This window comes from Astyanax mexicanus, chromosome 1 (genome assembly GCF_023375975.1).
Source record: "Astyanax mexicanus isolate ESR-SI-001 chromosome 1, AstMex3_surface, whole genome shotgun sequence".
Classification (NCBI taxonomy): Eukaryota; Metazoa; Chordata; class Actinopteri; order Characiformes; family Acestrorhamphidae; genus Astyanax; species Astyanax mexicanus.
The window spans coordinates 110,288,053-110,310,030 of NC_064408.1; the positions used below are offsets into that span (position 1 = coordinate 110,288,053).

The window sequence follows — 21,978 nt, forward strand, 5'->3', positions numbered from 1 at the left end:
TTCCATGATGATTTGAGCTATACAGCATTACACTCTTTCAGTCCTGCTACACCAAAGCTACACAGTACAGTTAGTACAATGCCAAAACCTAAACTCTCTATTACACACAGTGGAGCATCAAAACAATTTTGAAACAGTTTTTTTTTTTTATTTTAAGTCAGAAATGGTCCAAATTTTTTTTCATGCAAAGTATGTCTGGCTGCCTTTACTCAGACACGCACAGACAGAAACACACACACACACACATACCCCAGTTTGTCAGTTTGCCAAGTTACGAGCACTTCCAAAACAGATGCTCGATTACTAATAAAAATCAATGGTCCACATTATCTCAACAGCCGCCTCGCGCCCCTCTCAGCTCAACAGCTTCGCGCGCAGCCTCTTAATTAAATCGCTGGTGTGAACATTCCTTTCGCCTCTCTCCAATCTCACTGACAAGCTAGGCAAACACACACACACGCACAATTAAGTGTTGTCTCACTCATGAGGTCACGTATTTAGCCGCAATGTGTGTGTATGCGTGAGGGAGTGTGTGTTTGTGTTGGCTGGCTTTTTGAATGAGTGCTTGGCCCCCTTTGACCTCTCTCTTGGCCGTCTCTGTAATTCGCGCGCTTCCATTAACCGCTGTATTGATAACGGTCATTAGCATATTTATGGTGACGGCAGGGCTGTTATTGTTTGCGCGGGTTATTAATCTTCTTTCCGAGCAGCTGATCTGACAGCTCAATCTATTCTGCCATCGCGCCGTGCGCCCGCTCGTGCCACGCGGCGCTTTTGTCCCGGGGTAAATAGGCAGCGAGAGCGTGTGTGTGCAGTGTGTGTTCATGGAGTGTGTACACAGGGGATTTTGATTGACGTGACCCCTCCTCAGGTGAGTGCTTCCTCCAGCTGGGCCGAGCCTTCTCTGGCATCACTGACACCCCGCCAACCGCTGCCAGGCTTGTGCGATTGTTCTTACTGATTACACTCCCCTGGGACATATTTACACGAACACACACACACACACATATCCTTTTAATAAACATACATTAGGGCTTGAAACTTTGGAATCAGTCTTTTTTCCAATATATAAGTTACTGTGTTGAAAACACCTCAAAACAACAGCTTTGTAGTGTCATTGGGATGATCTACTGTCTGTATCAGGAAGAATAGTGAATAGAGTCTCTATCAGTGCCTCTCCAGGCCAGAACACTGCCACTGCACTATGGAACTCTGGTGGAGCTACACCTATAAGGAGCTACACCTATAAGGAACCTAGATTGTTGTCTAGGTTCATTTCAGTCAGTGGAGCACCTGAGATTTTCTCCGCCAAAATAGAGACACGCCAGAAATTTACCTAAACACACCTCAGTTCCAGACCACCACACCCATCAGCGTAGATTTATTCCTAAACACTGACGCTATTTTAACAGCACAGGTGCAAGGCGTGAAAATAGGCTGCTGGTGGGGTGTAAGATAGCAACGAGCATCGCAACCCTTGCACATGGTGTACAATAGTGCCCTCTATATTACTGTACGATAGTATATTATTCTACCACCTCAGTCCACATGCTTCTTTAACTTTTACTGATGCTTTCTCAGCCTGTTAACAAATGCATGTGTTCAGCTATCCATAATCTTAATGTGTTTTACTGCAGTGGATGAGAATAAATAACACTTCACAAATTATTGCATAGTGCCATATTAATACATTAGTCAATCACAAATCAAAATAGATTTGCCAGAGCTAGCTAATTTAGCCAGTTCAAGTTGATTTACAAGTCTTTAATAGAGTCTACTATATCCCTGTCAGGGGCAAGAAAAATAAATACGCAAATTACCTTGAATCAGTCTAATAAGACTCTGATTTCTGTTTCTGACAAGGAATGAAGTGTGATAAATTGATGACTGGATCAGAGCACCTCCAAAACCTCAGGCAGGTCTAAAAGGGAGTTCCCAGTATGGATTGGTCAGTATAGTGACCAGGTCATGGATGCCAGAACAAATTGGTTTGTGTGTGGAGCAAAGACTTGCTTGTATGGTTTCTTTGATTTGATCAAATTGAAAACCTCTGTAATATAATCAAGAGGAAGATAGATGATCATAAGCCATCAAACCAAGCTGAACTGCTTAAGTTTTTGCACCAGGAGTGGCATAAGGTTATCCAAAAGCAGTGTGTAAGACTGGTGGAGGAGAACATGCCAAGATGCATGAACACTGTGATTGAAAAACAGGGTTATTCCACCAAATATTGATTTCTGAACTCTTAAAACTTTATGAATATGAACTTGTGTATTTGGAATGTGGTAGAAATGTTGTCTGTAGTTCATAGAATAAAAGAACAATGTTTATTTTACTCAAACGTATACCTATAAATAGCAAAATCAGAGAAACTGATTCAGAAACCGAAGTGGTCTCTTCATTTTTTTCCAGAGCTGTATATTGGGGAGCCCATGCCTTAATGCTTTTAAAACTGTCTTGGTGGCACATTGGGGGGAGCTAAATAATACTGGCTAGGTATTAGGCATGTCTTTTTAATGTTATGGCTGATGAGAGTATATCCCTATTCATGTTCAGTGGTTTATAATATGAAATTCACACTTGGGATTATTTATTAGCTAAGTGCAGCATGTAGCTACACAAGTCTGCTGGGTGTACAGCACCTGCGGTATGTTTAGTTGCTGTGTGTGTTGGGTTTTGGAGGACAGCTGAAGATCTGGATTGCTGTGGTGTGTGTGTGTGTGTGTGTGTGTGTGACTGCCTGAGGGGAGAGGGTGAGGGGGACCGGAGCATCTAATCGGGGGTCCCGGGCCAGGGGGGAATACTGTGGGTGTCACTCTCTCCTGATGATTGACAGCTTGTTGATTAGGGGTCGGCTGAGGGCTGGAAACCAGCCAGGACTACTGGGGGCAATCAGCAGCTCCGCCATTCACACCGTCTCTCTCTTACACACACACACACACACACACACACACCTGCATTAAGCACTCCGGTGGGAAGTGACTAGATCTGATCATCCACAAGCAGAATCACCTGCACTGAAAAGAGAGAAAGGAAAGAGAAGAGCTCACGGGAGAAATAACAGCAGGTCGGTTTTACACCCCTGACCCACAGTAAAAACAACATTATACCTGCAGGTTTACTATAAACACACACATACATACACACACACAGCATGTAAATAGATTATGGAGTGTTACTTCATGGGACGGCTTGGAAACATCCACATCTGTATAAGCTGTGAGGTGTGTTATTTTGCGAGTGAGGCAGAACACTGGCCAGCAAGCATAGTAAGGCAACATGAATTATCAAGGCCCTATTTTAGTGATCTATAGTGCACCAGTCAATTGCGCAAAAAATACACCTTGCAAAAAACATTTACTAATTCTCTTAATTAATTATGGGTGTAAAAGCAAGATTTGCACGCTGCATCACATCCGTGTTTGTGTGTAAGATTGGGCGGCTGACTGTTGTCAGGGTTTTAATCGGTCAGTGGCACACTGTATCGGTATTTTCTGCCGCCAAGATAGAAACATGCCAGATATTTACCTGCCATTAAAGCCCTGGTTTACTCAGAAAAGAAAAAACATATTGCCTTCTGGACTTTTAGCAAAAATCTACTGATTTCTGTAAAAATATATATATATGTTTTTATTTAATAAAACTGTCTTGTTTGTTGCATATAAACCCTGCCCTATTTCATTTTCAATATTTTATTGAAAATCTTGCAACAGCCAATGGAAAGTTGCCCAATCAGATCTTTTTCACTAGGTTAATAACCAACATAATAATATTTAAAAGCAAAAAAAAAAAAAAAAAATGTATCTATCTGACATCTATCTATAAGCTTTTTCTTCTCCATTTAGAAGAATTCAGTATAATTAAAACAATGGCATTAACATTATATTTAAATGAATTTTAATTTTGATTAAATGCAACTATATTCTTATTGAAATGTAAATGATTCTCTATTAAATGTAACCCTACCCTTAACCCTAATCATATATCCTAACTTTACCCTTTAAAAGTTAGGTTTAGGATTATAATTATAATTTAGTTTAGGTCTTAAGGTTGATTCAAGAATAGGGTTAAGGTTAGCATAACCGTTGGGTGTAGGGTTAGATTCTAAGACACCAAGAAAAGTTTCAGCTTGTGGATCAGTTGCATTTGAATAAATATTCAATTAAATGTCAGTTAAATGTCAGGTCCTCTATAGTGGACATCAAGTGACCAAAGATCGTTTGCCATTGGACTCAAAATTGCTTAAAATAATCTTATATTATACCAAAAGTGCTAATCAGAATCACTTGATTTTGATATTTTCTAATGCTCTGAAGCAGTTAAAATCAGTTGGAGACTTGTACCTTTGCCTAAGGAACCTCTGAAAGGTTATGAGGGGGGAACAATTACAGTTTTATTTCTAAAATGGGTATAAAAAAATACATTTGAAATTACCTTTGAGATTTCTCTTTTTCTTAAATTATTATATTGAAATAATTACTCAGAGAGAAATAAAATCCAAAATACAGGTTAGTTTACCATTTTAGAAAAAAAAATCCATGTCATGTCAATGTCTTTGTATCTAACACACACATAAACTAAATCTCTAGCTCTCTAACTAAAGCTCACACATCAGTCACACTTCAGGAGCAGCTCCTGCAGCAGTCCTGAACCTGCAGCTCAGTGCCCCAGTATGAAGTCAATCACAGTATTCCCCTGAGCTTTCCTCAAAAGCAGACTAAACCTTTTTTACTGTAAAGGAACATTGTTCAGAAAGCGTTTCTTTATCCGGGGTGATAAATATATGCTTTTATTGAAGCCATCATTCTGCTCGTAACGTCACACAGAGATACATTATTGATTGCTTTATTAAAACACCCAGGCGAGATTGTTTTATACTATAAATGTAAATCAAAGCTCACTCCTCACACTACAACAATTACCCAGGGCCCAGATATGCTAATGTAGCAGAATATTTTATAGAAGCACTAAAATCTCAAATCCATAATTTGTTAGTGTATTTCATGTAAGAAAACACTAAAAGGCAGGCTATGAATACAAATGGTTGGGGGATAATCTGTTATATGGAGCGGTGATGAGCGATAAGTGTGAGAGAGAGCACAGAGGAAAGACTACAGGGGAACGTTTCAGCCGTGCCTAATACACACCGGTAGAAATTCATAGGGGAATAAGTTATTATAGCATGTGGACGACCATAAATGACATGATATTTCACTGGAGATGGTGAAACCTTGTGAAGTCACCACCCTGCTAGACCACTGAATATGGGTGCATGTGCATCTTACACTTATAGGATTCATATTCTGCCTTTCTTAAATGTAGTGTTTTATCCAAGGTCCACTTGTGATTTTATATATGGTAAATATTTGTAATTTATTTTTTACACAAGCGTTTACCAAATTCTCCTTCACCTTTAAAATTGTACAGGCTGTTTTGTTTACTGTGTTATGTGTATGTATATGCAATTGAAATCTGATCTAATTGTCTGCTTATATTGTGCCTCATTCAAAAAACATTCTGCATTGAAACACTTCATCTAAATACTATGAATAAACTACTACCAAACTAGCTTAAATGTTAAAAAAAAGAGACAACCTCTGGAAAACCACTGGAATATAATCAAGAGGAAGATGGATGATCACAAACCATCAAACCTGAACTGCTGAACTGCTTGAATTTTTGCACCAGGAGTGGCATATAGTTATCCAAAAGCAGTGTGTAAGACTGGTGGAGGAGAACATGCCAAGATGCATGAAAACTGTGATTAAAAACCAGAAATATTCCACCAAATATTGATTTCTGAACTCTTAAAACTTTGCATTATTTGAGGTCTGAAAGCTCTGCATCTTTGTTTGTTATTTAAGCCATTTCTCATTTTCTGCAAATAAATGCTCTAAATTACAATATTTTTATTTGGAATTTGGGATAAATGTTGTCCGCAGTTTATAGAATACACAACAATGTAAATTTTACTCAAACATATACCTATAAATATTAAAATCAGAGAAACTGATTCAGAAACTGAAGGGGTCTCTTATTTTTTTCCAGAGCTTTATGTTTCATATGAAACAAATAAAGGTTTGATTGGAGTGTAGATTATTCCTTAATTTAAGACACTTAATTTCATACAAACACTTTTATGAATTACAGACATTTTTACACAAACTTGTTTCACAGGCTTATCCATTATAATTGGACAAAAATCATTATAAAGGGTTTTTTGGTCATATAGCTTTTTAGTCAGTTTGCTTGCTACTGTAGCTTCCATGGCTACATGGCTGTTTGCCTCCTATTTTGTCCTACACATGGAGACCTGGGGTGTGGAAAAAAGTGGGCAGATTTTGTGATATCCATGGCATACCACACAGTTTAAAAGTCACTGAAGCTTTGCTGACAATATCACAATTTTTTATGGTACTTTCACGATTTGATACTCTTGGCAATATGACAAAACACTGAATTTAAAAAAAATATTTCAAGAATGCACTACTGCAACAAAATGAAAATTAAATTGTATTATTGCATACAATATGATATTTCAGGGTATAATATTGTTCACAATAATCAAAAATGTTGGCGATATAATTACTCAGTTTTTAGAGCTTCCTAACTATTCTGAATGTTGCATTTCAGCTTCTAGTTTAACTGAGGTTTGCATGTAACAACATATTGACTACGTATTTGAGCCACTACATTTCAGTACAACTGTAAACCATGGGTTTTATGGGTTGAATTTGTTTGAGGATCTTAAGGTATCAAGATAAATGGATATTAAATCATGATTTACATTCATTCGGTCTCATTAACTGGCTGTCCTGTTGGTCATATTTTGCATTATGTCTCAGCATGCTTAATAAGATTGTACAATTTAATAGAAGAAAAAAGTGACATGTTTGACAAACTACTATTAACTTAATATTTTGATTAAATACATTTTAAGCATATTCACATAAAATTTGCCTTCTGAAATTAACCTGAAACAATCTTCCACCAACTACCAGTCAACCACAAGGCTTGCATGTAGCTGTATAAGAAAAAGTACAGCAGTCCCGTAACCTCCACTGGCTCTGAAGGTTATGCAGTCTGACCTGGTTAAAGCTTCTGCTTGATTTACGCCTTTGCAGGTCTCATAAGCCCTCGCTTATAATGCATGATTACGACCCAATCAGTGCCCAGGTAAAAATAAGCTCTTCATATTTAATGCGCCTCCTGTTAATGAGCAAACGTTGCTCTGAAACTGCCAGCAAAACAGATGAACCGGCCACTGCAGCGATATATCTGACCGTCTCCATTACGGAGTTAAAGATGAGGGTGTTTAAGTCCTGTGTAATAAAGCCTGTATTGTATGGGACGTGAACCTGCATGCTCTGCATCGTGGACAGTTGCCCTCTCAACAGTACAGCAAACAACATTTTTTACTGGATAAGAATATAGAAGACATGGCAATAAATCTGTTATTTTACATAATGAGTGTTATTTTTAATTTGTACTACTTTATAGATTAACCACACTATGGGGCAGTGGAAGACTCAGTGTTACACTGCACTGATAGAGATCCATAAAGTGCGTTTGTGATCTATTGCTCTGTGAAAAAAATAAGAGAGCACTTAAAAAAATGATGAGTTTCTCTGATTTTACCAAATTGAAAACCTCTGGAATATAATCAAGAGGAAGATGGATGATAACAAGCCATCAAACCAAGCTGAACTGCTTGAATGTTTGCAACAGGAGTGGCAGAAAATTATCCAAAAGCAGTGTGTAAGACTGGTGGAGGAAAACAATCCAAAATGCATGAAAACTGTGATTAAAAAACAGGGTTATTGCACCCAATATTGATTCCTGAACTCTTAAAAACTTTACGAATATGAACTTGTTTTCTTTGCATTATTTGAGGTCTGAAAGCTCTGCATCTTTTTTTGTTATTACATCCATTTCTCATTTTCTGCAAATAAATGCTCTAAATTACAATGTTTTTATTTGGAATTTGGGAGAAATATTGTTCGGAGTTCATAGAATAAAACAACAGTGTTCATTTTACTCAAATATATTCCTATAAATAGCAAAATCAGTCTCTTATTTTTTCCAGAGCTATATAACAATAAATCTTTCCTAGAAAAATCCTTACGGTCGCAAGAACACTGAACAAAAATGTCTGCACACTGGAAAAAACAGGATACCTTTAAAACATTAAAACAGTCACTCTTTTTCCACTTTAAACACAAATTAGGCACATTCAGTTCTTTTTTATTAGACCAAGCCTAATAAATCAACATGCAGTATGAATTTACTTGTAAATGCAAATAAATTAATTAAGTCTTTTTTCTAATATTTTGTGTCTGTTACTAGGATGTTTAAGCAATCTAATTACTTTAGTTTATTTATTTTTTAAAGGGATCCTGAAAGCTTTAAGAGATGGTAGTAAAAACTATGTAAAATAAAGACACATGTTAATAATATTCCTTATTTCAAATGCTTCCTAGAACTATTACAAACAAACTGTTTATATTTTTGTGCTATAGACTTATTTACATCCACATCCTCATGATTTAACCTTTAACACTAGCTAATTCTACTTCAGGAAGAAACTCTTTATTATTGAATTATCAATACAGTTTTTACTGCAAGTGGTCAATAAAATCAAGATTTATAGATCTCTTATTTTTCTCTGTGCAATTACAGGGCCTGTATGTTTAAAGCTGAAAAACTAATATAAAATAAATCTACTCAGGTAAAAGATTTTTTTTTCTTTTGTGTCATGACCATTACTTTCACTGAAATGGACAAAATAATTATGAAACATATTTTATATACATAGATTGGTTCATTAGAGGCTCTTGGTTGCCACAGTTGTATGTTTTTCACTGGTTTGTGTTGATTTGATTTTCATTCTATCTTATCATAACTAACAAACTGCCAGATTAAATATAAAGTAACTGGGTTTAAAGGAAGGAGAAACTAATTCTCAAATATTAAGATACACTATAAGTAGTCCAGTTACTGCTACCTGCCCCAGACTGGTTGCCACACTCTATTATTACACACTACATTTCCCTGAAATCTACCTACTGCTGTTCATTATTATTAATATAACCTTCATTATCCACCATTAGTATGTTCATTATTCCTACATCACTATTACATGTAAGAATATAAACTTGTGATGGTACATTGTCTTTTTAATTCCTTAAAATGATTCATTACATTTTTATTCATATTTAAAATGTATTCTATCTTAATTTTTTAATACATTTTGACCAGAGAAAGACGAGTCCCCTTTGTGAGTCTATGTCCCTCCCCGGGTTTCTTTCACCAGCTTTGAGTGAGTTTATTTTTGCCACTGTTTCATTTGGCTTGCTCACCAGTGGGTGGAGGTGGTTTTAGGTATTGTTGATTTGTGTTTTATTACTGATTTGCTAAAACTGCTTTGCAGCCACAGCCCTACAAAAACAAATCTGATCTTTAATGTAAAAGTTTTTATATAGCAAATTTAAACTTTAATATTTGAATGAAAAGTTTTATATTTATGTGTATATTTGAAGGAAAAGCATTCTTTGCTTCAAAATAATCAGAAAAACCTGTGTGATTAAATAAATAATTGTGTAATTACACTTACATAGCAAATTCTACAAAAAATAAATATTTTTTCAGATAATAAAGAAAATAAAGCAGAAATAATACACAAATAATAAATGTTTTTTTTTATATATATTGATGACCAAACAACACACAGTGTGCATCATTTCTTTTTAATGATGACCTCAGCTTCATATCAATAGCATCTATGAGAAAGAGTCACACAGAGAGTCAGTAACAATCCCAAAAACCAATACAGAAGCGTGGCCCTTTGTCTCTGAGAGAACTTTCCTCACAGTTAACTAACTTATGAGCTCCACTAGTTTCAGGCTGAAATAACAGCCGCTATTGTTATTACTGAACAAAGGCTGAGATGCTTTAAGACGGAGCGGGGCACAGAAATACTCCCCATCGATTCCTGCCCCAGAAACTCTCTAATGGTCCGCAGGCAAAAGACACACACACACACACACACACACTCTTCAGGGCCCTGAGATGACACACGCGATCAATGTAGCCAGCAAACAGTAATTCATTAACCTCTCAGTCAGACGGCTGCTCCACATTCTGGCCCTATCCAAGCCGGGGTCTGCATTGTCCCTTTGGCCGGAGTCCGAGACAGGTTAAAACTGCCCATTCGTTCACTGCTCTTTTCTCTAATTAACGAGCGCATTCTTTCATTGACCCCTCCAAGGCAACCTGCACAGAGGAATGCTGCTGCTTCTGCTGCCGGATCACAGCCATTCGGTGGTGGTGGTGATGTCGGTGATGTCATACCATCAATCGGTGAGGCTGAGGATGTGTCTGTAGAGCTGATCAGTGAAGGCCTCCAGAGAGAAGCGCTTTATGACTCTGTCACGTCCGGCCTGGCCCAGGCGCTGCTTGAGTCCCGGCTCCGTCAAAAAGTGACCCATCGCCTCTGAGAAGCTTTCAGGAGTGGGATCGCACAAGAAGCCAGTTTCCCCATGTGCCACAGACTCTAGCGGACCACCAGAGCGAACGGCAATAACAGGACAGCGAGTGTACATGGCCTCCACCGGCACGATGCCGAAGTGTTCGTTGCTGGGAGTGTAGAGCACACAGCAGCTACCGTGAAGAAGAGCCACTTTCTGACGGTCTGAGAAGGAGCGCAGGAATGTCACGTGCTCTTCCACGCCCAAAGAGGCCGCCAGAGAGCGAAGCTCTTCATAGTGCTGAACATTCTCAACCACACGCTCATCGTATCCACCAGCCATCACCAGATGTACCTGCTCCCACTGTTTTGAGGAAACCTGGTCCCTCAAAGCGCCTAACGCCTGCAAAGCCAGCGGCAGGTTCTTCTTTCGCTCATATCTGTTAATCGACAGGAAAAGGACCCGCCGGCCCTCAGGAAGAAGACCAGAAAGATCTTCCTCCACTTCTACATCAAAAGAAGCAAAGTTCAGAGAGGGGTACAGGACATCCGTGTGGATCCCGGTCAGATTAGGGAAAGTGTCTTTAAAAACACCAGCCGTGAATTTGCTGTTGACCACGATGCGGTCAGCCATGCCAGTGGTCAGCTCCTCCAGGCGGTCGATGGGAGCGCGGTAGAGGCGCTTCAGCAGCGAGCGACGCTGAGTCAGTAACTGGTCGGGAAAGTGACAGTAGAACAGGACCTTCTTCTTGTGGCGAGCCAGACGCAGCACAGGAATGCATGCTGACACCTAAAAAAAAAAAAAGAGAGGACGGAATAACTCAACCATAAAGTACCCAGCTCAATACTGAGGGGCTTTATATCCCTCAACCCCAGACCTGGCATAAGGCATGGTAGCAGTAGGTAAATTTTTTTTCTGCAAGACAAGCAGTATTTATGCATTTTCATGTCTGTGTCAGGCTAAAAAAGTAGTTGTATGCATTCATTAGGAGGGTGACCACAGACCAGAGATGTATAAAGTACTACAGACCCAGATTTGAGAAAGTGCAAGAGCTCTATTAAAAAAAGTGACTTGAGTAGAAGTTGAAGGGTTTCTTGAGCACAACACTTAAGTGGACAGGCTGAAGTATTCAACATTGTTTTTTACTAAAGTATTTCAGTAGTTTATTATAAAATGTAGTACTGAAGTACGCAAAGTAAAAATACACAACTGTGTTGTGTAGTTATTACAAAAAAGAGTGGAAAGTTCTCAGAGTGAAAGGCAGAACGGGAACAACATAATCGTACAAGATCAGCTTGATCTCTTAATTCACTCATAGTACTTTTCCACAAAAGTAATCTGGGTCTTAATGCTTTTCAGCGAACCAGTCCTTGTTTCCACCAGTTTTAGTGGAACCACCAAAACATCAAATCATTCGTCAACAACAGAGGGCGTTGCACAAAAGCAGTGAACAAAAGCGCTGAAGAACCTAGTATTCTTCTGATCCCACTGTGAACAAACGTTCCTGGTTCCGGAACCTACTTTTGTTGGAAACACGACAAACCTGTTCAAAATTAGGTGGAAAAGTGCTGTTAGTGATGAGACAGTGACAGTGCAGAGCATCTACCGCTCTGGCTTTAGTGAAAATGTGGGTTTGTAATGATTCAAAATATGTAGTGAAGTAAAAGTGTAAGTAGGAGAAAAAACAAATACTCCAGTAGATACAGATACAGCATTTACTGTAAGTACTTAATACAGTAGTGAAGAAGTTCTACTTCATTACTATTCAATGCTATCTCTGGCCCAGACATTTCTCAGACAAGGGTTAAGCCAAGTTGTAGACAAGGGCCTGACCCTGTCTATTATTAATTTGAAATAAAAAAAATACAAATTCTGAAAAAACTTAATTAATTATTGATATAATACAGATGGTTAAAATCTCCCACGTTTTAAGTGCAACAGATTTACCAATATATTAGGAGAAAGAATAAAATTCAGAAAAAAAATCTGAATAAAATTAAAGTGTTCAGTTACCTGGTCACAGAAGACAACATCAAACTCCTCTCCGCTCAGAAACACCAGATAAAACGCTACATAAATCATGCGCAGGTAAGCACAGATAGCATGGAAGTACCCAAACACACTGGTGGGTAACCAGTCGCCGGCACACACCACAGGCAGGTCCGGCGAGAGCGTCTCTGAGAAGCAGTGTTGTGGATCATAGTGTGCCGTCCAGATCTGAACACTGCAGCCGCGAGAGATCAACGCTACAGCAGCATCCACCACCAGCCGCTCCGCACCCCCGATACCCAGATCAGGGTGCAGGAACACCACCCGGACCATCCTGCTGCGAAACAGCACATCACAAAGGAGATTACTTAAAGTCGATAAAAAATTTGTACATTTACACAATTTTCTGTTTACTATTAAAATGTAGATGTGCACTATGGAAGTGGGAAGGGTAGACCTATAGGCCCATAATTCATCGTATACACGGTACTACATGTCTTAGATCATTTTAAATATAAATATATATATACAGGTTGAAGCTGCTTTCATAATTACACTACAATACATTCCATTTGGTGAATGCTGTTATTAAAAGTGACTTTCAAATAATAATAATGTAAATTTAGCAATAGAGAACATAGTAGTTCAAGGCAAAAAAAAACAAAAAACATTTTAGACAGGTCAAAAAGGAAATAGTGGGATAGAGGTAGAAAGGAGGGGAAGAGGGAAATGAGGTTAGAAGTAGTTAGTTTGTTATTAACAACTAGAACTGCTGTTTACAGTGCACTTTAGACATGTTGTATAATACTGCAGCTGCACTTTATTGTACTTATCTATTGATCTCACATTTTCTGTACTTATGCAATTCTGCTGAAAGTTATTTATTGTCTACATAGTCTTGTCTGTATATTGTGTTGTTTGTAATTGTAGAGAGGTAACAACAGCCGAAAACAAATTAATTAAAATATTATCTTTAAAAGGGTATGAACGCTTTGGTATTCTATTATATTAACATTATGTCAGTGGAATTTAAATAATCTTAAAATGACAATAATATTATTTATCGCGATAATTTCTGGGACGATATATCGTCTATAAAAATGGTTATCGTGACAGGTCTATAATCGTTTCTTATGAATGGAGGCTTAATGTTAGCTTAGCATGTTATTGACAGGACAAAATCTAGACAGTGTTCAGATATAAGCTTAAAAAGAAACACGCCGGACTACAGTAATTAAGCCATCGTGTTCAGCAGATAATAAAACAGTTACTAATCCTAATAATCATTCAGAACCTGTAGTGAACTCGGTTACAGAGCTGGACACTTACCCGGCTGCGTCTCAAGCTGAGAGGTGGAAATGCAGCCCGGTGTTCTGTCGAGTTGTGCTACCCGCCGAAATGTGCCTCGAAAAATCAGTACGCATGCGCGGAACCACATATTTATTTCATTTTAGATCCTTTTTTACGATAATTCTTTTCTACTTGGGTGCATTAAACAACCAGAGCCCCTGTTATTGTTTGTGTGAGTGTTACAAATGTGTAAATGACAAAATAAAAAAATAATAAAAGTAAAAAACAAAAAGTTAGCAAAAAACTGGTTATAATAACTCATATTAACCCTTAACCCCCCTGTTATGTTACAGGTTAAATTATGAGTTTTTGGATGATCACAAACCATTAAACCAGGCGGAACTGCTTGAATTTTTGCACCAGGAGTGGCATGAAGTTATCCAAAAGCAGTGTGCAAGACTGGTGGAAAACAGGGGGTATTCCACCAAATATTGATTTCTGAACTTTATGAATATGAACTTGTTTTCTTTGCATTATTTGAGGTCTGAAAGCTCTCCTTTTTTGTATTTTCTCCTTTTCTGCAAATAAATGCTCTAAATAAATTACAATAGTTTTATTTGGAATTTGGGAAACTGTTGTCTGTAGTTTATAGAATAAAACAATAATGTTTAATTTACACAAACATATACCTATAAATGGCAAATTTAGAGAAACTGATTCAGAAACTTTAGTGGTCTCTTAATGATTGTTCCAGAGTTGTATGCACTAGGTTGGGTAGCGCGTTTTGACAGGGTAGCACAACTCGGCAGAACACCGGCTCCTCACCGAGCTACAGACACGTCACCCTACCGGAGTATAAAATCTTAAACCACTCACTTAACATTATATTTAAATCTATACACTTACTAAAATGTTTATTTTAATACGTTAAGTTAAGTAATTCGTATAGAAAAGCTGTAAATATAAGTTGACTTGTTATTTAATGTTTTAATTGTGTTTTAGTTCAGGCAGTTCCCCGCACGCCACTGTATTGGGGTCCTTCCCAGTGTTGTCGTGGCCTTCCCCAGTCTTTTCTGCTGTGTGGCTCCTCTACCCGATCACTCCTCATTCATTCAGCCGGCCTTTCCCCGCGGCTCTCTCTCTACACAGCTCTACAGACCCTTCAGAAAACATGGTGAGATCTTTATAATGCTGTATTTTACTCATATGTATCTTTACCTAATAGAGAAACAACCTTTTATGGGCGATTTTCTGCGTTTTCCTCTAGTTTCACAGACGCTAGCTATAGGTTAGCTTCTCAGTCATGTGTAACTAAGCTAGGTTTTTACTTCTGTTTTAACTTTCTAATGGTTTTAAACATATTAGAACTGTCTACAATTGTTATATTCACTAATTAGCACTAGTTGAAGTGTTTAAAAAGTAGTAGTATTGCTGAGCTCAATGTACAGTTAGTCCACGTTAGCTAGTTAACTAGCCTACGTGGCTTTACATTATTGGACCACCAGTACAAGTATACTAGTGCATCTCAAAAAAATAAATCATCATTGAAAAGTTACGTTATTTCAGAAATTCAAATGTGAAACTCATATATTATATAGATGTGTTACACACAGATTGATCTATTTTAAGCCTTTATTTATTTTATTAATGATGATGAATATGGTTTACAGACAATGAAAACCCAAAAAATCAGTGTCTCAGATAGTTAAAATATTATATAAGACCTATTGGTAATTTTGGCAGTGTGCCAGGTCCTGCTGGAAAATGAAATCCACATCTCCATAAAAGTTTTCAGCAATCATCACTGATAGTGGAAACTTCACACTAGACCTCAAGCAGCTCAGACTGTATGTCTCTCCACTCTTCATGTCATCCGCTGATGTTGATCCACTGTTATATCAAGTCCAAAATCAGTGCAGTGCATGAATCTTACAGCACTTCATGCTTCTCTCTGCTGACAACTTTTATGGAGATGCAGATTTTATTTTCCAGCAGGACTTGGTACACTGTCCACACGGCCAAAAGGTCTTATATTGTATTCAAATTTTCTGAGACACTGATTTTTCACAGAGTTTTCATTAGTATAGAGTTATAACCTAGGCAGTTATCCAACATAACTAACTTATGGTTATCTACCCTAATTTGTGTATGCTTATCCTGAGTTATTTGCAGTGTTACATTAATATAAATGCTTACTTGCAAAGCTATGTATCTTTGTAACTTTGTAACAAGTTTATTTTCAGTAGATATAAAATTGTAGAAAAATAGTAAGTTTCAAGACTTCTGTGTATGATTGCACTGATTTTGTGTCGTTGATTTATGATGTGTTGCTTAACCCATAACATAGGCATTTCTGAATATTGTTCCAAAAAAAAAAACCTTTTTCCAACAACTTATCCAATCTTTGTAAATTGTATCTTGTTGATTGCACACTTTTGCACTACATTGTTACTCAGCAGCTGCCAAATACATCATATACATTAATACATACATAATTACATTCCCAAGCATTTCCATCTACTGTATGTCCTACACGTAACCTTGACTTAAATCTGTTTTGTCTCTCTGGTCTTCTTCAGCCTGGACCAGCAGCAAGTGCATCCAATGTGGGCGCCTCTGGGCGTTCTCCTAGCAAGACAGTGGCCCCTCGCGCAGCCGGCTCAACAGTCAGACAGAGGTATGAGTACTGGCTGATCTTCTGGACAATCCCCTCAGCACTTCACTTATATACACTGCATTGAGATTACAGTATCTAAAATACTGCAATCCTCATGATCGTCTCAATGCTGGTTGAACATATATCCTCTATCAAGTAGTCAAGTATATCAAGTAGTTTGTTATAGGTCAAAAAATAGGAACTGATAAAAGGAGTGGCTACTATAACTCTGCAAAAGAGCGTTGCACAAATGTGGTAAATGTAATTTGACTCTAATGGACTGAGAAATAAGGATAGTGAATGCAAACTGGGTGCTTAACTGCCATGTTTGATCTTTTCCAGACCCACTTCTTAAGGTGGCAGGTTAGAATTTCTTAATGGTTGTGTACTTAACACACTCAGTCCTGATTAGATCAGCCTCTTGAAATGATAGTGAGTAATCCGGAGTGGTCTTGCTCACACCACTGTGTTTTAACTAATAATGACTGTTTGTAATGAGGGATGTTATCAGCTCCTTTCATGCCTTGTCTTCACTTTTATATCTTGATCAATAACTTGCTTAAGTTTTAAAATCTTGTTAAATAGTAATTGTGTGCTACAATAAGTCACACAATTTAAGAATTTCTTTTTTTATTTCAATCTTTTAATTTCTTTTCCAGGAAAGCAACTGGTGGTGGTGCACGGTCTGCAGGCAGAGCTACAGCGTCAGCAGGCACAGGTGGCATGTGGCGCTTCTACACTGAGGACTCGCCAGGACTCAAAGTGTGAGTACATGAAAACACACATGTGTACAGTATGGACATTTATGCTATTTATTATTGGTACTAACTGCAAAACTCTATCCATGAAGATTTAAGGGCTTTTATTTTGCTCTGTGAACCTCAGTGTGGGGCAGCTGATTTATAATAGCCAATCAGCCCTGTTTTTTTTTTTTTCTTTTTCTTTTTCTCTTTTAAATGACCACATCACCATTCCCAGAAAGCTATGCCAAAAAATTATAAAAGCAAATAATCTCTCTAAAGCATTTGACAAAGGATTATGTAATGTTACAGTTCCCTATTTGAATACTGGGCCAGTGCAAATTTTGTGATTTGGTCATTCAAATGATGCTTATTTAAAGGCTTGTATTAGTAAAAATTAGGGATATTCACACATTCATATTTAAAAATGGAAGACTGATAAATGAGGGATCATAACTTTGCTGGTGAACCATAACTTTCTGCACTGTGTAAATAAATAAATAAATAAATAATACTTTTACCTTTTTACCACTTTCGGACCATTTTAAAATGATTGCATCAGAAGATTTAGCTAAAGAATTTAGGGACCAAACATTCATTCTTCTACATAACTGAATATAATATATAATATATAATAAAATGTTCATTGTCTTCTATAATCAGATTATTAATAAAATTCTGAAGTAAAAAAGAACAACTAAACTCATCAACCCACGAACATTAAATCAACTAAATAAAATCCACTTCAACAAATGTAGTCAGTCATCAAGCAGTGCCTTCAAACTAATGTGTAAATTGTACATAAAGCATACTTTTTCATGTGGTCTGTGGATCTGAGGTAATAAAAGTGGAGAAGAAGAGTAAATATTTAAAGGAAAATATAAAACAGGCATCATATCACTTCAAAATCCCTGTGCGGAAATAGGCTAAGAGTTACCTGAACATGACCCCAACATTTAGTCAAGGAATGATGCCCAGATTTAGTTGAGCCAAAAGTGAATAGACGGGTTTTGTCAGAATTGGACAGAAGTTTTAGTGCTAATTAAGCAAAACAGCACAACCCTCAAATGATTCTAGATTTATAAAGCTGTCCTACTGTAGCTATATACTGCTGGATTTGAGTAAGATAAGGTAATAAATAAATGAATAGAGGTGCTTAATCTGTTTAAAACACACACACACACACTCAGCCATTCATTTTTAATTCATCCCCTCAGCTCAACAGGAAGTGACACGGAAGGGAGGGGCAGGGGGATCTGGGAGGTTTAGCATTTATGAGGATAAACATGAAATTTTAACGACAGGAAATTGGTCTCTTGGGCTCTACCTCCGTCTTTATTTGATCTCTTGCCTGCTGATTGCCCTCCTACAGATGTGTGTGTGTGTGTGTGCTCTTCTGCACTCCTATAGTCTAATCCTAGTCTTAATCTTGGGTTTAAAATGTGCACAAGATTTCAGTACTTTCATTCGGAACACTTTAGTGTTGACCCATATATAAGAAAATGCAAATATACGGACACATTTAGCAAATTATTTAACAAAATGTAAATTTGTAAAACGGCTGTTAAGAAAGCAGATGGTAATATATTGATGTACAAAATATAAAAAAAATTACTCGTTTTGCAGAAAATACAAAGTGTGAAAGACACTATAGTCTACAACTAGGCCAAATTTATGGCTGAGAAACTGTCCCATAACATATAAACCTTAAGGTTTTTATTTTTTATTTTTTTATTGCCTTGTTTACTAGGAGACACTACATTTAAAAGAGGCTACAACGAAAATATGGCGCTTTCTATTTAATATCTATTCTGTACTATTATTTGAATTATAATTATGAATTTGAATTTTTAAATTTCACATAAACAATTTTAATAACCCATTTGCTAGGGCTACACAATAACAACAGAATTATATCTATATTGGCTAATATAATAAAAATGCATGTGAACCCTCCCAAAGTGCATTTAAAACAGATACAATCACAACGAGTGAACCAGAAATCAGATGACTGACATGAGACAAATTTGACTACCGAGTGTAAATGCTTGCTGATTAGAAAGTTCAGGCATAAGTTTAAGCAGCAGAAAGAGCTGCAAAAAAGAGTCACTTTTAGCTAATTAACCTGATGTTAGTGATTTACACAGAGATACCTCTCTGTTCTCTCTGTTCTATCTGTTCTGTTGCCCCAACAAACTAGCATGATGGTACATCATCTACTGAAAAACATGCCTTATGCAAAACACAGTGAGTGTGACAACACTCAAATATCCAACATATTCACACACACACACACACACACACACACACATACACACATATATATTTATGCGTGTATGCGTTCACTGACAGCAATATAGGAGTTAACAGTGCCAGTTCAGTGTGTGTGTATGTGGCTGTGTGTGTGTGTTGTGGAGCTTAATTAAAGTTCTGTCTGAAAAGGTCACATCAATTAAAGCCTGGGGGGTGGGCCTTGAGTCGGCATGGTTACACGGCTGCCTAGCGACCCAGGGGATGGTCAGTTCCTACTTTTAATAAAGCCCCTCATTAGCTGCCTTGCTCGTTAGCGCTGTGCCACTCACCGGCATTTATAATCCTAATTACCCCTCCTCTGCATCACATGACCAAAATGAGCTTCCCTGATTGGACCGTGGGAAACGGACATAGATCGACTGAAGCTGTCAGTCATAGAAGTCGAGGAACTTTATCTATACGCTGTATGTACGTAATCCTCTGTCAGATTTGTTTGAGTTGATGTTTAAGAAATAAACAATAATCATAAATGCATAGACAAAACATAAACTTACAGTTATAAAAGAAACTTAATACTTAAACTCTTTAGAGAAGTTTCCCAGTTTAGCTTAGTTTATATCTTTATATCTATATCTTTCTTTTAATAGAAATGTCTTTCAGATTGCTGTTTAGTCCAAGATGTGGCTTAAGCTCTTTCTGGGAAACTGCCTCCCATTTGTCCAGATGTTTGTGGACTAGCATTCAACTATTTGACCATTTGAATCTATTGATAGAGATGTGCAAATGCACACACACAGCTTGTTTAGTCCCTTCAGACTAGAGAATCATTACCAGTAGAACAGGAGTCTCTAGAGCAGTGATTCCAAAATTGGGACACGGACAAGTTCTCCACTTTAATTTTGTGGCCTTTATTTATTTAGCGCAGTTTTAATATTTGATTTTATTGCAACTTTTATACATGTAGTTGTCCATATGCCTCCTAAGTTTCTTAAAATAATTGCTCTTAAATTTACTTTGCATGCATATGTATGTTTAATATATATTTTTAAGGCTTTTGTTTTTTAAATACATTTATTTGATTTGTAATCCTATAAAAGTGAGTTGTGACTTAATGACCATGAGAAATGTGGGTCCCAGGCTGAGACCAGTTAAGAACCCCTGATCTAGAGCAGATAAACGTGAACCTATTGGCAGTGGAACTGTGTTCTCTGCAATGATTGAGCTCCTTTCAGTACTTTTGGGATGAGTTGAGGATGAGGTGGGGTGGTGATCATTCAAGATCCTGACCTTACTAATGCCCTTGTTGCTGAATCTGCATTTAAATCTTCTCAATCTTCAATCTTCTCAAGTCGTGTGCTTTTTCATATAGTCAATTTTATTAGAAGAACATTATAATAGAATGTAAATGTCTAAAAAAGTAGGAAACAAGTCTGAAGAAGCTGAAAACTTCCACAGGTGGTGCGGGACACACTCAGATTAAACTTTTTAGTCCGTTTCTCACCACTAGGGGTCCTTCTGCCAACATGAATTGTTCAGTTTAGACTTGATGTGAAACACTGGAGTACTAATGTCACTTTCTCTATTTCTTTCCCTCTCTCTTTCTCTCTTTAGTGGACCCGTGCCAGTGCTGGTAATGAGTCTGCTCTTCATCGCGTCTGTCTTCATGCTGCACATATGGGGAAAGTACACCCGCTCCTAAACCCCAGTGACCTTTCACCTCTGACCCCCAACAACACCTCGACGATTAAGACTTAAGCCATTGGACTCGGACCAAACTCTGACCCTAAACAACACCCTGAACCATTTTCATTTGTTTCAATGAACATTTCAGAGGGTTCAAATCCACCCCCGCCCCATCTCCATCCTCAGCAATGGTTTCTTACCCACTACAAGCATCATCTTCATCATTTTTTTTTTTTTTTTTATAAACAGCTGATCTGGAGCAGGGCATGTATGTAGTATTTTTTTTTTGCTAAACTTTGTACAAACTATTAGAACTGTACAATAAAGAAAATCTTGATATATGCCACCTGTTGACTGACTGGCTGTTTTTCCCCATTCCTTCTAAAGAGAAAGAAAAACTGTTCGGTGTGGCTAATTTGCATAACCTCAACTTGCACTGCAAGAAGGTACTATGCAAATTCACATTCCAGACAAATGCTGATGGGACTCCACCTGTCTCTGAGCATTGTGAAAAGCATTACCGCAACTCTGCAATGACGATTCCTTTAAAACTGGTCGGATCAGACCCGGGCATTGTGTACACACTGCTGTAACTAACCCGCAGTAAACAGGATTTAATTAAGAGTTCAACCAAGTTCTTCAACCATAGGCCTGTCACAAAAAATCTCTTTCATGTTGCTGTAACGTAATAAAAAATAATAGGGATTTTTTGACTCTAGAATGATAATGTAACAGCACAATAATGCATTTACAATAGCATTGTCTTTTAAAAAGCAATAGACTTTTAAGACTTAAGAATAATAAAGCTTTATTAGTTTTATATATGTTTGATATACCAATTTTAAACATTCAGAAGAAAAAAAAAAAAAACATTTGTCTATTTTGTAAAGAAATTTAATTG

General features: G+C 37.4%; 2 protein-coding genes across 2 annotated transcripts; one reads left to right on the top strand and one right to left on the bottom strand.

Moving 5' to 3' along the window:
* Positions 1–9,730: 9,730 nt before the first annotated feature.
* On the bottom strand, positions 9,731–13,867 carry alg2 (ALG2 alpha-1,3/1,6-mannosyltransferase). The gene is made up of 3 exons (XM_007229458.4): positions 13,785–13,867; positions 12,480–12,792; positions 9,731–11,255 (listed from the first exon to the last, which is right to left on the bottom strand). Exons 2-3 carry the CDS (start codon positions 12,786–12,788, stop codon positions 10,353–10,355), a joined length of 1,212 nt encoding a protein of 403 aa, XP_007229520.3. The 5' UTR covers positions 12,789–12,792; positions 13,785–13,867; the 3' UTR covers positions 9,731–10,352.
* Positions 13,868–14,781: 914 nt separating this feature from the next.
* sec61b (SEC61 translocon subunit beta) lies at positions 14,782–21,423 on the top strand. Its single transcript, XM_015604595.3, has 4 exons — positions 14,782–14,919; positions 16,325–16,422; positions 17,061–17,165; positions 21,006–21,423. Exons 1-4 carry the CDS (start codon positions 14,917–14,919, stop codon positions 21,091–21,093), a joined length of 294 nt encoding a protein of 97 aa, XP_015460081.3. The 5' UTR covers positions 14,782–14,916; the 3' UTR covers positions 21,094–21,423.
* Positions 21,424–21,978: the final 555 nt, after the last annotated feature.

What these genes read in the sequence shown, in the direction of transcription:
- alg2 (XM_007229458.4), bottom strand. Translation starts at nt 12,788, where the DNA reads ATGGTCCGGGTGGTGTTCCTGCACCCTGATCTGGGTATCGGGGGTGCG. An exon ending in ATGTTGTCTTCTGTGACCAG is followed by an intron (nt 11,256 to 12,479) that starts GTAACTGAACAC and finishes TTTTTTTTTTAG; the next exon opens with GTGTCAGCATGCATTCCTGT.
- sec61b (XM_015604595.3), top strand. An exon ending in GGCTCAACAGTCAGACAGAG is followed by an intron (nt 16,423 to 17,060) that starts GTATGAGTACTG and finishes TTTCTTTTCCAG; the next exon opens with GAAAGCAACTGGTGGTGGTG. An exon ending in GACTCGCCAGGACTCAAAGT is followed by an intron (nt 17,166 to 21,005) that starts GTGAGTACATGA and finishes TTCTCTCTTTAG; the next exon opens with TGGACCCGTGCCAGTGCTGG.